This window comes from Argiope bruennichi, chromosome 6 (assembly GCF_947563725.1).
Source record: "Argiope bruennichi chromosome 6, qqArgBrue1.1, whole genome shotgun sequence".
Classification (NCBI taxonomy): domain Eukaryota; kingdom Metazoa; phylum Arthropoda; class Arachnida; order Araneae; family Araneidae; genus Argiope; species Argiope bruennichi.
In genome coordinates this window covers 101,258,790-101,276,580 of record NC_079156.1, presented here as the reverse complement: position 1 = coordinate 101,276,580, position 17,791 = coordinate 101,258,790, and the positions used below count along the sequence as shown (strand labels likewise).

The window sequence follows — 17,791 nt, the reverse complement described above, 5'->3', positions numbered from 1 at the left end:
TATCTACAGTTTTCCAAATTTAAGTATGTTGACTTTTTTTTTTCATTTTACCATTTTTATTTGTGTAAATATCCATCACTTTAATACGATACGCAATGAAAAAAAAAAATTCGGGGACGCCAAAACGGCAATTTATAGCCAAGTATGGAATGCTATCGGAATGATTGAAATGAAATTATCTCTTATGAAATTGTGGCAAACATAAATGAGGCCCTTTCTGCGCATACGTTGTCTTACTGGCCGTCTTATGATTGGTCGAGTGTAAATCCACCTATTTGAAAGTTAGATTTCTTACTGTATGAAATAAAATTAGAAAAAGAAAAATTGAACTTCTTTATATATTTCTCGTATGCTATTTCAAACAGACTGAAAAATAAATTTACGAAGCAAATTGTTCACGGCTCACGAAGTATTGAATTACAGCGAACAAACTCTTTTAACACAAAAAATGGCGTGAATAAATCACTTCCCCACAGCCCTTCCAACGTACCCTTTCTGAAGATTTCAACCAATCATACTCTTAGTGGATGGGATGGTTTGTATTTGAAGTATTTATTGTATGGTCACCTTTTGATATTTTCTATTTTTTCATTTTCATATTTTTATCGTATGCTCGTTTATCTTGTATGCTTATCTGAAATAAATTACTGATCTGGTCAATAATTTGTTGAAATATAAATACATTATGATCATGAGATTACTTTGATTGTTCTATATATATATATATATATATATATATATATATATATATATATATATATATATATCCATCATCAGCAGTGAGATTAAGCACAGAAGGTAACAAAAGTAAGATTACAGAAGGTGACAAAATTGTCCTTACATTTTTGTCAAAGCATTATATCAGAAGAATTCCATGCTTTTGATATCCCTTTTAACTTTCCCGAATACATAGAATACAGAAAGTATAATAATTGTCAAAAAATTCGAACTCGAGATTCTGACGAATCTCCACGTTTTTGGCTTTCCTGGGTTCGAGAAATACATTTTTGGGAAATGTCCGCCTGTCTCTCTGCGATGAAAATAACTCAATAACTTTTGAGATATATAATTGAAATTTGCTATACGGTCTTTACACCAATGTTAGAGAATTCTATGAAATTTTGAGTAAAATCGGCTCAGAAGAAATCCGTCTGTCCAGTTTATAGATTAAAAGATAACGCAATAACTACAAAATGAAGAGAATTAGGGAGATAAAATTTGGCACACAGATTTAACATCAACAGTCGACACCCATCAAATTTTGAGCGAAAATCTACTAAGAGTTGACTGTCTGTCGGTCTTTACTTTCAGAATTACGTAAATGCGATCATTCAAAAACGTAGTATATACTTAGTAGTTAAATATATCAAATTTGGTAGTACTTAAATATGTCAAATTTGGTATTGAATTTTGTGACTACAAGTGCAGTTTTGTGTCAGATCTTTATTTCAATCGATTGAGAAAAACTCATTTAAAACGCAAGTTCAATTTTCGAATACTTTTAACCTCATATCAGTGATTAATAGGGAAAAAAACTCATCAAGGATGACCCGATGGATTCAGTAAAAGTGTTAAAATCACGTCAAAAGTTAATATTTCGCATCAGTTGTACATCAATGCCATGTAAAGCGTTCTCTAGCATGACAAGTTTATTAGAGTGTTTGCGAGAAAGATTTGGGGAGACCATCTCCCGCAGGTTTGAACAATATCAAGAATAATAATTAACACGGGATTCGTCGAATTTTTACAAAAAAAAAATCATATAGATGGAAATGTAGGCTCCACTTTGCTTACTGTCTGGATATTAAAAGTGCTGTTAACAAAACACAAAATGCCCTTATAATAACAAAGAACACAAAATATCCTTCTAATAATATATAAAATATTTGCTTTACGAGTTTTGAATAATTTTTTTCGTTATTTGTGTTAGATATTTCATAAAATCATAAATTCATAATTTCATAAAATCATTTCATTAGATATTTCATAAGTTTTTAATCATAAATTAAAAGTTCTATTAATTAACGACTTAATCATTAAGCTACTTTCATTTTTTGAAGCTTTCTCCTACATGTAATTGCTAATTATTTTTATACGTAAAATAATGAGAACAGTTTTTTAAAAAAATGTCACTACATCAAGACCCATAGTTAACATGGGATTTGAAAAATTCCCACAAGAAAAATATCGAAGAGGATAATGTTTAGAAATGTTGACTCGAATTTACCTGTCAATTGGATATTAAATGTGTTGTTGGTATTGAACACATAATGCACTTATAATAATAAATAAAGCTTTTTTACCTTATAAGTATTGAACTATTTATTTCATTATTTTTCTTGTTATTTCATAAAAATGTTAAGGTTGTAAATCATAAATTAAAAGTTCAATTAATTAACAACTTAATCGTTAAACAGTTTACACTTTTTGAAACTTTTTCCTACATGTAATCGCTAATTATTTTTATACGTAACACATTGAGAGTAATTAAAAATAATTTTCTCTACATCGAGACCCATAGTTAACACGGGATTCAACAAATACCCATAAAAAAAGGCCAAAGAGTATAATGTTTAGAAATTTTGGCTCGAATTTACCTGTCATCTGGGTATTAAAAATCTTGTTGTTAATGAACACATAACACACTTATAATAACAAATTAAACTTTTTTACTTTATGAGTATTTTACTATTTATTTCATTATTTTGCTAGTTATTTCATAAAAATATTAAAGTTTTAAAGTAAAATTTGGTAATAAAGGTGTTAAGATAATAAAGTAAAAGTTTGATTAATTAGTGGCTTCATCTTTAAGCAGTTTGCAATTTATTTTTTTTTGCATTTTTTTTGTATTTTTTTTACATGTAGTCGCAAATTATTTTAAATTGCAATGCTATGAAAATCTCATGTCACGGTGTTTGTGTTCGAACTCCTCCGAAACGGCTCGACCGATTTCCATGAAATTTTTTATGTGTATTTGGTAGGTATGAGAATAGGTCGTAAAGTATATTTCACAACGCTAGGTAATCAGGGGGCTCCTATCCACGTTCACCGTACACTGAGGAGATCAACGCTTGCTTGAAATCATCGCCACTGTGTCGCGTCCAATGCTACAAGATCCATCTGCTGACACATTCTCGGACCAATTGTTAGATATCGGTGATGGAAAAGTTGCTGTCTATGAAAATACTGCATGAATAAAATTGCCCACTCATTTCTGCACTATCGTTGATTCGCAAAATGCTCTCATTGACCGCATATTTCCCGATATACGCACATAATACATAAATCATTCATGGCTGTCAGAAAGAGCCATTTTGGCAGCAAAAAATGTGGACGTCGACGATTTAAACTTCAAGATACAGCAGTCGTTGCCAGGCGACTTGGTACCATAAAAATTGATCGATACAGTTTGCGAAGCTGTAAATTATCCAACAGAGTTTTTGAATTGGAGTTTTTGAACCAACAGAGTCTGGATTTGCCAGGCATGTCACCACACCTTCTTCAAAATTTGAACCCACCATGGCTGTGCAATAACACGCGATTGGTCATTAAAAAATTGATGAAAAACGTTATCGAAGCCACCATTTTGAATGGTAAATTCCGAGCCGAAAATGTTTTGCTGCCAAGAATTCCAATGATTCTGATAGACGTGGCAATCGAATTCAAATGCGTTCAGTTTCCTATTAGATTCGCATTCGCAGTGAAAATCAATAAGTCGCAACGCAAGGCCAAAGGATGTCTGTTTGCGGCTTAGATTTGGGCACAACATGTTTTTCACACGTGGAATGTTCTCGTGTGGGCAAACCATCGAGCTTATTTGTGTTGGCTAAAGACGGACTGAGAAAAAATATCGTACACTCCATTGCTTTTCGAAATGAATATTGATTTTCTTTATTTCATTTTTATACTTTAGGACAAAAAATATATTACTTTTTTCACTTTACGTTTAACTTTTAAGAGATCAAACAATGTATATGTTCATTACGTTAATGAAATACATTGTATTGAGAAAATGAATGGTTGGTGTGTTTTAGTTTTCATCGGCGATCATCGTCTACAGTGCTCCATTCCTCTTTCAGTCATAGATCCCATCTCCACACACTTACAATACATTCGTTAACAACCAAAATATTCAATAGAAATAATTTATAAGGCAGAACAACGTTTGCCGGGTCAGCTAGTATTTATATAATATATATAATATAGAGTTGTAGCACCTCTTTTTCCTCTTGAGCAGAGAGCGCCCCCTCGTGGCGTTTTACAGAAACCCCTTGTGGCTTTTACAGACAAGCAGTTGAACGGGAGACCTGGATCCTGAGGTCGGGTTTTTCTATGCACAACCCTTGCGCTAAAACCGAATGCTTTCGGTTGGAAACGGTGGAATCCCTCCACCATACTGTTTACTTTAACTTGTCTTTGTGTGTGTGTGTGTGTGTGTGTGTGTGTGTGTGTGTGTGTGTGTGTGTGTGTGTGTGTGTGTGTGTGTGTGTGTGTGTGTGTGTGTGTGTGTGTGTGTGTGTGTGTGTGTAAATTTCGTAGTGTAGCTGTGTTTGTGCCGATTAAAAATATTGTATTTAAAAACCGGGCTGTTTAGTAGAAAGTCGCAACACACTCACTATAGAGTAATATATTAATAAGAATATTATATATTTCTGCAGACTATTTAAGAATTGCATCTTTAACCCTTTAAAGGGCCATTTTCTTCTAGTCATATTATGTTAAAATATTTTTAGGCTTGAAATTAGAATAAGAAAAGGGATTCATTTAGCTTATTAGATAAATTTAATTTGATTAATTAATTAATAATTAAGTAACAAATCAAAGCACATCGTTTTGTCTGAGATAAAGAACTGAAGCATCTAAGTTTCTGACACTAAAAAAATTTGTCAGAACTTATGCCAACAAAGATTCATAAAATCAAAAAACATTCATAAATTCAATCTTCATACAAAGATTGATAAATTTGGTGGGAAGCATACTTCCCACGGCCCTAGAATGGGTTAAAATAATATGCAATATTAAATACTGTGTACTGAATAATTGATAGGTGATTTCTAATTTGTTCGGGGCAAAAATATAATATAATAGTAATTAAAAATTATTTTAAAATATACAAAAGATCAGAACTCACCTGGGTTTTGTATTATTTCTTCTGCTGAAGCATTCGAGCACTTTAAATTATCCGATATAGAAGACATCTTCGAATTGTTGCAATCCCTTTTGATTTCAGTATCATTATATGTTTTCGATTGATGTATGTCCTCTGCACTCTTCGTGTCTTCCCTCATTTTTTCCCAGAATCTCTCTGTGGTATATTTATAAAATCTTAATACTTTCAAAAGCTCTGAAACAAATAAATTTAATGAAAACGGTTTTAAAAAACACACTTTTATTAGTATATATTAAAAGTACAATTTTTAATTTAATTACTTTCTCCCACTTAATTTGTAATTTGTAATTTACTAGCCGCCTTTGGCGACCAGCCGGTTAGCCAATCTTAATGTTTCTTTTAAATATCAATAATTAATATTTTACGCAATCGCTACTTTAATAGATTCTTCATCAAAATATTTTAAAACTTCAAATCTTGATAGTCATATAATTCACTCATAATATTATAAAGGCCTTCAATCATAACGTAATATGTATCTCTCTCATTTTCTGTTAGTTTCCGTAGAATTTATGCTTTAAATTAAAGTGGAAAGGATTAATTTGCAATTAATATAATAATATTTTTCACTGAAACAAAGCATTTTTTTATAATAAAATTACTGAAAACAGAGTCACTGAGCGTTTAAACTTTATGGGTTAAACGTTATAAAATAACGTTATAAAATATCTTTAAACGTTATAAAATATCTTTCTTAATTTATGTAAAATCTCAAGAATTTGTCAACAAAATTTTCTCAGATTCATCGATTCATTAACAATGTTTCATTTTAAATGCATCAAACACTAAAAAAATAAAATGAATCGTTTAAAATAATCGGTCGAAAACAGGTTTAAAAAACTACTTAAAAAACGATGTACTTAAAACTATAAGCATATACAAAAAATATATAACTAACATAAATACAATTTAATTACAAAAGCATGCAACTAACCTAAAAATAATTTAAATCAAGTCCGCATCCGTTGATAATAGTTGTCAACAATCAGAACACAATGCGCATGCGTGAATTTTCAGCGCGTTATGGTAACGCAAATGCGTGAATTTTTCTAAGCCAGTTGGGGTAACGCTATGCAGGTTAGAAATTTTTAATTCTCTTTATTCTGTTTTAGTTTAATTTAAAAGCACTTCAGAATGAATCTGAAAGATCGATTAATTAACAATGTTTAATTTTAAATGCATCACACATGAAGAAAATAAACAGAATCGTTTGAAATAATCGGCCGAAAAATCTTAAACCTAGCCTCATTAGAGTGGGAAATAAAACTGAAGCCTTACTCATTTTTCGGTGGAGAAAATGGAAGATTTTTTTGACGGGAAAGTTAGTTTTTAATTAATAATTAAAATTCTAATTCAAAATTCAAAAAAGGGACCCTAGGTGCACATTCCCGACTTCGGTATACATGTACCAAATTTGGTAGCTGTATATCAAACGGTATGGGCATTAGAGCACCAACACACACACATACACATTGAGCTTTATATAAGTATAGATTATTAGAAATAATAAGGAATCTTGATATAAATTTTTTAATTCACTATAAAATGTTACCATTTTTTTAATTAAAGTTAATTTTTATAAATCTATTTAATTATAATTAAATTCTAAATATATTATAATAGTGTATTGTGCAAAAGTGCACAAATGTATAGAATTTCAAAATTCTAACAAGGTTTCATCATGTTTTTTTCACTCATTTTAAATGAGTGAAAAAAAAAAAATTAAAAATTTCATTTTAATAAATATGAAAGAAGTCTAGTTTAATTAAGATCATGTAAAAATATGAATAAATATTAATTTTTTCCTTTTATACATAATACCAACAATGAAGAATTTTAAAATTGAACGAATAACTATGAATATCTTTTAAACTTTTAGTTATGGGTATTGCAGGTACTGTAATATCAGATAAATATTTTCAACGAACTGCCTGATAAAAATATCGGGTTGCAAATCCATCATAGCTTAACTCATCTTGAGTAGCTACAATATATGATCTTAAAGTGCCTTTTAATAATACTTTGCTTTACAAGCCAATTTAAGATATTACAAATGCGTAATGAAAAGATAAATCTCTTAGAAAGAAAGGTTGCATACATTTCATTTGAGGCCGGTATAGCCTGGTTGGTAGGGCGTTAGATTCGCGTCCCTTTGGTTGCGAGTTCGAACCGCGCCTACTGAAAACTCTCCTTGTCTGTCTTGGCTGGCGCACGTGTAAACCTGTCATGGTCGCAAAGTCCTCCATGTCAAGAATAATACCACTGAGGTACGGGATTAGGGGTGATCGTTCTCTGATTCAGGGCAGGTCTAAATTGCGATCAGTGAATGAAATGCATGAATGAAATCCACCCAGTGAAAAGGGTTCTGACGTGTGTATAATTAAGTCGTACTCTTGGCCCTAGATGGCGCTACTGAAAAGCAAGAGAAGCACCCTTGGTTTAAAATCACTGACTTTTAAAGTCGGTTATAACAAGTGCCATTAGAAACAACAACATTTTATTTTCAATTTAAATAGATTTTTAAAAGATCCCATTGTCTGATATTTTGACAGTTTTCGAATCTAATATTAATATTTGAATAAAAAAAAACGAATTTTGAAAAATATAATAGAAAAGATAAAAGTTTATAAAAAATGTATTTTGGAAAAATGTAATTGGAAGGATAAAAAATTGATATAAATAAATTATGAAGAATACGATAAGAACGATAAAAGTTAATAAAAGGGAATTTTGAAATGTATAATAAAAGGAATTTTCCTAATCAAATATATTTGAATTTTTTTTTTTTTTTTTTTTTTTTTTTTTTTTTTGAAAAATATAACGGAAAGTTTATCAATTATATTTTGAAAAATCAGAAAGGATAAAAAATGATATAAATTAATTTTGAAAAAAATATGATAAAAACGATAAAAATGAATTTTGAAAAAAAAAAATATGATAACGATAAAAGTGAATTTTGAAGGGAAAAAAATGATAAAAACGATAAAAGTGAATTTTGAAAAATATAATGAAATGAGAATAAAAATTTGTTGAGCTGAATTATGAAAAAAAATAATACGAAAGATGAAAATTTATAAAAATGAATTTTGAAAACTATAATAGGAAAGATAATTATTTATAAGAATAAATGTTGAAAAATATAATTGGAAAATTGGAAAGATAAAAGATTTGTGTTACTTATCAGTTAGAGCCAACGTTAAAATTTTGAAAGGGAAAAGTGATAAAGCATCGTAGTTCAATTTTTTTTTTTTTTTTTTTTTTTTTTTTTGATTTTGAAAATATATGTAGGTAAAAATTATTCAAATAATTGAATCGAAAGTTTCTACCTTTTTCGGAGGAGATAGCCTGCTCAGTTCTTGGAAATACAGCTGCAAATAAAATCCATTAGTATAATTCGCTCGACTACATAGAAAGACGCTGAGCGGTGTTCTTTAAAGAAATATGTATTGACACACAAAAAACGAACAATAAGCACTTTTCAAAAACATACAGCCAGTTAGAAGAAAGAGATAAAATGTTGCGCATTAACACTAAGTACAGTTCACAGTTACTCAGTTTTTAGTTTCGGTTCCACGCCCTCTGGCGGGGAAGTCTGCTCTTTATCAGTATGTCTTCTCTATGCACCATTTTATTTCTATGTCTTCTAATTCCTCATATAAAGCAAAAATTATAATTTTATTGTTAAAAGTTACATTTATGTGGAGTAAATGTTTAAATTAAAAGGTTAACCTAATCTTTCTAGAGAAAAACTAAAAGATCAATTAAGAAATAAGAAAGTATTAGTTATGTTCGAAATCATTTCAAGATCTTTTTTTTTTCTAGATTGAATTATTGTATTATTTCCAACCCTTCCCACTTCAAAAATAATATACCTTAAAATCTTTTTCGAATTTTTTAATAAAAAGTACAGTTTTCTCTGCAATGAATCAAAACTTATTTCAGTTGAAATGTCACCGAAAAGTGCAACAAAACGCACCATTTTGAATATGAAATCATTACTAATACGAATTAAAAACAGTGGAAGTGATCTTCCAGAAAATTTTTTGCATACTTCTTTAAAAAATGCTAAATCCCACAGTTACCACAAAAACATTGTGGTCCTGAGCAAGATTACAAATTCCACGAATTCTCGTATTTTTAGTTTGGCAGTCCAGTTTATGAGATCTTTATACTTTTGGCGCAAAGTGTGATAAGGACCTCCATTTTACTTTCTAAAACTGCGTACCCAATTTTATCAATCAAATTCTCTCTATTCTATAACTATCGTATTCACTTATCTTCAGACATAAAGGCAGACATACTTTCTGCATATGGATTGCGTTTAATTTGATAGAAATTTAAAACTTTTGTTTTAAAATCAAATAGAAAATTTCATCCATATGACACAACATAATTTTGAGTTTTTTATGCTCATAGACAGACGTAATGTATTTTTAAAATTCGAAAATGTGTTTTTCGGATAAAGGAAGCCTTGAAATGCGGAGATGCATCAAGATTTCGAGATCGATTCGTTTGATGATTTGAATATTTTCACTTCTTGCACTCTGGATAAATAACAGAATGAAATAAATCTGTTTTTTTATTATTATATAGCCCCTGCAAAAATATTAAGATTTTTTTTTTTAACTTGACCAGAAATATATACTGCTAGGAAAATTATACCCGTTAAACTCGACGGATTTGCTTGCAGTGGGTGTATGGTGACACAATCAGAAGATCTCAATAACAAATAACGACGTTTATTAACACGGAAACACGAAGGCACGAATACACAGAAGACAAAACACAGCCGAGACGTACACAAGCAATATATAGCAACGCATTTGAACAAACAGCAATCCACAAGTAGTAATTAGTAGCAATCTGCAACCTTAGCAAACAAATCAGCCAAACAGTAGTCAGCAAGAGGATGAATTCCACGAAGCTATTCACTGAGTATCTCTAATTGTCTGCTTTCTCCACTGCCGACCTACTACTAAACGACTGGCTACTCGATGCTGCTTTAATACTTGTCTCCAAGACTCAACGCACGGCTGAATTCTCTAATCGCTTGAGCTTCAATGGGTGCTTGCACTTTGAATCCAACTAATTCGTCACTGCCTAACTAGACGACTCTGTACAACTGTCTTCGGCCTGGACTGCCGGCCTTTTGCAGTTTCCATAAAAATCAGAGAAAGTTCTCGAACAATCAAGCATAACTCGGCTCTTATTGGTCCTATCAACAAAATTCTTGAAGATTCTAGTAACACTTTTTTTTTCGCCAAAGGCGCCAAATGGTCGCCACGTTTGTCGTCAATCCCGGGGGGGGATTATTGATTCGGCATCCGATCAGCATCCAATACAGTTGGTCTTAAAGCGATCTTTCCTACGATGGAACTAATTGTACTAGGAAGTAATAAAGATCCTTAACAATACATTTCAGGATATGAAATTTTTTAGAAAGCATTTCAGGGTAAAATCCAATTGTTGTTTAGTATAAAACTTTTAATTATTAAGGAAAATCTGACAATGAATATTGAATACATAATGTGATTGTTATTTTCTCATGGCATAAATCCATATATTTTCAATCATCAGTGAATTTTGATTTTCAGGAAATAATCATAATTACAAATATTTATGTATATTATGACATTGTGAATAAAGCAATGACTCATTGTCAGACGATAATGATTTCATCGTATTCAACAAAATTAAAAATTGCGACGTGCTTTCTTTTTTGATGTACCATGTTCACAGACACGAGACAGACATACTCGAAGACAGACATAATTTTAAAAATTGTGTTTTCCAGATTCAAGGAAGTTGAAAAATGTGAAGATTCATCAAAATATCGAGATCGTATTCTTGCACAATTACAATACTTTCTTTTCCTTTCTATAGTTTGTGTACGAGGAAATATAAAAAAGGTATTGATTGGAAGTGCTTCAGCTGGATTTGATTTGTTTGTAACTCTAGCATTCAAATGGAGAAAAGATTGTGGTTTTCAAATAAATCACTCACTTTTGTGAGCAGTGACAGGGTGCAGTATTGCCTGCTCGTTGAAAGGCCACCGATCTGTGTTTTCCTTCTAGCTAATTCATTTTCTGCGTATTATTTTATATCTTTATTATTTTTTCCATTTTTCAATGACTATAAAACACTCAAAATCAAAAAGTAAGTAAAATTCAAACAGTAGTGACTTTCCATAATGCAAAAGCAAACTAATTGAAATTTTAAAAATGCAACTTCTAAAAATAAATGCAAATGCTGCTGCTGTTCTACAATCCTAATGGTCGAGTCGCCACTATTTAAAAGAGATGTTTGTTATAAGACAATCGCACTTGTTTAACGAACTTTTCCCATAACGAGTAATTCGCGTAACGAGCAAAAAAATTTTAAAATGTAAAAAAAGATGATTCCTTAAGACGGAAATTACTCTCTGAAATGGACTCTCTAAACTGACGAGAATATATTGTGATCGCTTGTTTGAAGAGTATTCATATTTCTGTTGAAAAAAGGAGCTTACATCAATAACGGTGTCGAATGTCTTAAATGTCACTATTTAAAAAATATGTTTATTATGAGAACAATCTTTTCGCTAAATGAGCATCTCCCATAAAGAGTAATTCACATAACGAGCACAAATAAAATTTTTAATGTAGGGGGAAAAAAAGATGCTTTTTTAAAGCGGCGATGACTTTCTTAAAGGGGCTCCCTTAAGTGACGAGAATATATTGTAATCTCACTTGGAGGATTGGTATGTATTTCGTGTATCAGCCCATGTTAAGCGCTTGTTTGAAGTGTATACATATTTCTGCTGAAAAAAAGGAAGCTTACACCGATAACGGTGTCGACTGTCTTAAATGCGACTATTTAAAAAAAATGCTTATTATGAGAACAATCTTTTCGCTAAATGAGCATCTCCCATAATGAGTAATTCAAATAATGAGCAAAAAAAATTTTTAATGTAGGAAAAAAAAGATGTGTTTTTAAAACGGCGATGACTTTCTTAAAGTGGCTCTCTTAAGTGAAGAGAATATATTGTGATCTCACTTGGAGGATTGGTATGTATTTCGGATATCAGTCCGTGTTAAGCGCTTGTTTCAAGTGTATACATATTTCTGCTGAAAAAAAGGAAGCTTTCACCGATAACGGTGTCGAATATTTGAAATGCCACTATTTAAAAAAGATGTTTATTATGAGAAGAATCAAACTTCTCTAAGCATCTCCCATAAAGAGTAATTCACATAACGAGCAAAAACCTCTGCGACTCTTAATGCGTAATAATAATGATAATAATGTGACTCTTCAATAGCACTATTTAAAAACGATAATTATTATAAGAAGAATCAACTTCGTTTAATGAGAATCTTCCATAACGGGTAATTTGCATAAAGAGCAAAAAAAAAAAAAAAAGTCGACAAAAATATCTTCGTAAGATAGTGACGACTCGCTTGAGATCACTCTAGTGAGTAGCGAGAATATATTGCGATCTCACTTGGAGGATTGGCGCGTATTTCAAGTATGAGTCTGTGTTGACACTTGTTTGAAGAGGATAAATATTTCTGTTAAATAAAGAGAAGCTTTGGCTGGATAGCATTTTCGAATACGCCTCTGAGGGACTACTATTTAAAAGGGATGTTTATTATAGGAACGATCATACTTCGTTTAATGAACTTTTCTCATAATAATTCAAGTAACGGGCAAATAAATAAATAAATGTTTACAAAAATATTTTCTTAAGATAGTGATAACTCTCTTAAAACCACTCATTTAAGTAAGTGATGAGAGTATATTGCAATTTCACTTGGAGGATTGGTAAGTATTTCGGGTATCCGTCTGTTTTGAGCGAGTGTATCAGTCCGTGGTTGAAGAGGATACATATTTCTGTTGAAATAAAAACGCTTTGGCTGGATAGAGTTGTCGAATGCGACTCCGAGGGATTTGAATAAGTGCCTTTGAAGCCTTAATATACTGGACTATGTCTCAGACAAAAATGATGGGGGTTGGAATCGGTTAGCAAAGATATCACAGATTCAGAACTATTGAAAATTTAATTAAGCTGTACTCTGTTTAAAATTTGTGGATGAGAAGATGGGGACGTGCAGTAACCTGCCAATGAAATAAGAGCTGAACTATAATAAATTATTGCGTCATATATTGAAAAGCCTCTCCTTAACCACACAATAATGCTGTGTATTATATTCGTGAAATTTTGAAGCGTAAGGAAATTTGAAGTTAAAGGAAAATGCCCTTACATTATATTCTTGCAAAGCAGTAAGAAGTATGCATTATAATTAATAAATTACATAATTATAAACTTGAGCATTCTTTTCTAAATAGAATGAATTGTTTTATTTTATCAGGATTTCTATGGAAAAAAAATTGTTTTTCTTAACGAATGTTTCACAATACTAGTAAGATATGGGGGAGAATAATGGTTATTAAATGAGGTTCTACTGCATACTCAAATGCGATAAATCATAAATGGGAAATTTTGACGAATCATTTTGTTGATTTATTCCAATAATAATCTTTATATTTTTACCTTTAAAATTTGATGGTTAAATTCATTTATGTCAACAAAAGTCAAATAATATCCTTCAGTAATAAAACATTACGGGTTTCTATCATAAATTAATGTTATGATCAATTCTATCAAATTAACTTCATCCTTTTTTTAAATTCTGGGGTATTTACTGCAGTATATTTATAGAAGTCCCTACAGTTTAGAGCCATTCATAAAATAGTATATTGATTCTTTCTACCATCATAAATTGATGCGTTCTTTTAATTAGTCATATCTTCCACACATTTAGAAAATAATGCGTCTCGCATGCATTTCCTCAATAAAATCTTCTGAATATAAGAACTCTGTCTTTTTTACTTTCTCGCAAATATAGTACACAGAAAGTATAGTGCTTGCTAAACAATACGAACTCGATATTTTGAGGAATCTCCTCGTATTAGAAATGACTGAGTTCGAGAAACCCATTCCTAGAAAATGTCTGTCTGTCTGTCTGCGACAAAGAGAATTAAAAGACGCTTTAAGCTAGATGGTTGAAATTTGGTATGCGGTCTTTACACCACACTTGTAGATTTCTATCAAATTTTGAGTAAAATCTGTTCAGATGAAGACTGTCTATCCGGCTGTTTCAATATAAGTTAACACAATATTTTTACTTTCTCGCAAATATAGTACACAGAAAGTATAGTGCTTGCTAAACAATACGAACTCGAGATTTTGTGGAATCTCCTCGTATTAGAATCCCTGAGTTCGAGAAACCCATTCCTAGAAAATGTCTGTCTGTCTGTCTGCGACAAAGAGAATTAAAAGACGCTTTAAGCTAGATGGTTGAAATTTGGTATGCGGTCTTTACACCACACTTGTAGATTTCTATCAAATTTTGAGTAAAATCTGTTCAGATGAAGACTGTCTATCCGGCTGTTTCAATATAAGTTAACACAATATTTTTACTTTCTCGCAAATATAGTACACAGAAAGTATAGTGCTTGCTAAACAATACGAACTCGAGATTTTGTGGAATCTCCTCGTATTAGAATCCCTGAGTTCGAGAAACCCATTCCTAGAAAATGTCTGTCTGTCTGTCTGCGACAAAGAGAATTAAAAGACGCTTTAAGCTAGTTGGTTGAAATTTGGTATGCGGTCTTTACGCCACACTTGTAGATTTCTATCAAATTTTGAGTAAAATCTGTTCAGATGAAGACTGTCTATCCGGCTGTTTCAATATAAGTTAACACAATATTTTTACTTTCTCGCAAATATAGTACACAGAAAGTATAGTGCTTGCTAAACAATACGAACTCGAGATTTTGTGGAATCTCCTCGTATTAGAATCCCTGAGTTCGAGAAACCCATTCCTAGAAAATGTCTGTCTGTCTGTCTGCGACAAAGAGAATTAAAAGACGCTTTAAGCTAGATGGTTGAAATTTGGTATGCGGTCTTTACACCACACTTGTAGATTTCTATCAAATTTTGAGTAAAATCTGTTCAGATGAAGACTGTCTATCCGGCTGTTTCAATATAAGTTAACACAATATTTTTACTTTCTCGCAAATATAGTACACAGAAAGTATAGTGCTTGCTAAACAATACGAACTCGAGATTTTGTGGAATCTCCTCGTATTAGAATCCCTGAGTTCGAGAAACCCATTCCTAGAAAATGTCTGTCTGTCTGTCTGCGACAAAGAGAATTAAAAGACGCTTTAAGCTAGTTGGTTGAAATTTGGTATGCGGTCTTTACGCCACACTTGTAGATTTCTATCAAATTTTGAGTAAAATCTGTTCAGATGAAGACTGTCTATCCGGCTGTTTCAATATAAGTTAACACAATATTTTTACTTTCTCGCAAATATAGTACACAGAAAGTATAGTGCTTGCTAAACAATACGAACTCGAGATTTTGTGGAATCTCCTCGTATTAGAATCCCTGAGTTCGAGAAACCCATTCCTAGAAAATGTCTGTCTGTCTGTCTGCGACAAAGAGAATTAAAAGACGCTTTAAGCTAGATGGTTGAAATTTGGTATGCGGTCTTTACACCACACTTGTAGATTTCTATCAAATTTTGAGTAAAATCTGTTCAGATGAAGACTCGAGATTTTGTGGAATCTCCTCGTATTAGAATCCCTGAGTTCGAGAAACCCACTCCTAGAAAATGTCTGTCTGTCTGTCTGCGACAAAGAGAATTAAAAGACGCTTTAAGCTAGATGGTTGAAATTTGGTATGCGGTCTTTACGCCACACTTGTAGATTTCTATCAAATTTTGAGTAAAATCTGTTCAGATGAAGACTGTCTATCCGGCTGTTTCAATATAAGTTAACACAATATTTACAAAACGAAGAGACCTAGATAGATAACATTTGGTACACATATTTAACATTTCTAGTGTAGATACTTGTCAAATTGGAGAGAAATCCAGCAAAGAGTTGATCATCTGTTCTTTCAGAAACACGCAAACCCAATAATTCTAAAACGCAATGACTTAAATATTTCAAATTTGCATGGCATTTTATAACTGCAATTGTATTTCTATAACAAATATTTTCTCAACGGTTGAGAAAAACACTTCCAAAGCACATATTCACACATATTTCCGGATGCTATATACCGCCCGTCAGGGATTAATCGCCAAAACATTCGCCAAGGGGGCACGATAGATTCAATAAAAATGCTAAATTCATGCCAATTCTTAATATTCCTTTATTATTGCACGTTAATGCCGTGCAAGGTGTTCTCTGGAATGACAAGATTATTAGAAAGCATGCGAGAAAAAAATTGAGGGGGGGGGCACTCCTGCTGGTTTCATCTATAACTTTTACAGTGAGTTGCATACCTCGCATAATATGAATAATTCACAGATGATTAATAATATTTTAGAAAATCCCATATTTTCACTATTTTACATACATTCAAAACTTTACTGCTCTGTTAGCGATGAAACGTCCATGTATTTTTAATTTTTATTTATAGTTTTATATCATAAATAAATGTAAAAATAAAAAAAAATTAGTGATATCGAAAATAGTTATTTTCTTATATATATGCATTCGCAAATTTTCATTATTAATAATTAACAAAATAGTTTTAAATATTCAACGTCCTCTTAATTTACGTATTAAGAACAAGATTTTCAATCATGAAAACTTACCGTTAATCCACTAAAGTATATGAAGTTCACACAAATGTTTGTTTTATAACACACAAGCAGCCAACTTCCACGACTTTATAATTTCCAAAAGTTTTCTTTTTTTAAATCATGCATCAATGTAATTTTCCCCCTTTCTTGATTAAAGATGATGGTGTGCAATTTTCAAAGAAAGATCTGTAAGTAATTGTCGCTACATGATTCCTCAAATAATACGGAAAATTTTATGATAGTCACAGTTCCTCATCGAAATGTAACAACAAATTTCTCAATAATTTTGCATCGTAATCAAGGCAAACAAAGTGGAATTAAAGGAAAGTGAATAAGTATGCCATCATTAAATGACACATGTTATATCGCTTGTTTTCAAATTTTTTTATGTTATTTTATGATAGTCCCAGTTCCTCATCGAAATGTAACTTCAAATTCCTCAATAACTTTGCATCGTAATCAAGGTAAACAATATGGAGTTAAAGGAAAGTCAAGAAGTAGGCCATCATTAAATGGCACACGTTATATCACTTGTTTTCAAAGATGCGGTAGATTTATCAGCTATGATTATGAAATTTTGATGTAGAAATATTCATAAATGCTCGTAATAAAATTCAGTTTATCATTTTGAGAATATAATGATTTGAAGTTTTAAATGAAAGTCAAGTAAGAATTTCTTATTAAAACTTTTTTGAATCCTCAACATAACAATGAGATAAAAGTAAAGAAATAAGATATCAGTGTGTGTGTGTGCGTGTGTGTGTGTGTGTGTGTGTTTACGCAGTTCTACAGAGAAATGTATTCTTTCTAGACTTTTTAAAAATTTTAATTAATTAAAATTATGCAAATTCTTTGAATTAGAAATTGCTAACTATTGTAAAATATTATTATATAATATACATTTTTACATCATCTTAAAATTAATAAATTGTCTTTTTAATGATATTAAGTTATTTTTTCTGCAGTTTTTCACCTAAATTT

The 17,791-nt window shown here is 31.2% G+C and overlaps 1 protein-coding gene across 1 annotated transcript in view; it reads right to left on the bottom strand.

Moving 5' to 3' along the window:
* LOC129971871 (putative inorganic phosphate cotransporter) overlaps nucleotides 1-8,549 on the bottom strand; it is a 42,482-nt gene extending 33,933 nt beyond the window's left edge. Inside the window, exons 1-2 of the mRNA XM_056085849.1 lie at nucleotides 8,497-8,549; nucleotides 5,132-5,344 (exon numbers count right to left, since the gene is read on the bottom strand). Coding sequence (XP_055941824.1) covers nucleotides 5,132-5,288 — 157 coding nt within the window. The 5' untranslated portion in view covers nucleotides 5,289-5,344; nucleotides 8,497-8,549. The remainder of the gene's footprint in view (nucleotides 1-5,131; nucleotides 5,345-8,496) is intronic.
* Between the last annotated feature and the right edge of the window lie 9,242 nt (nucleotides 8,550-17,791).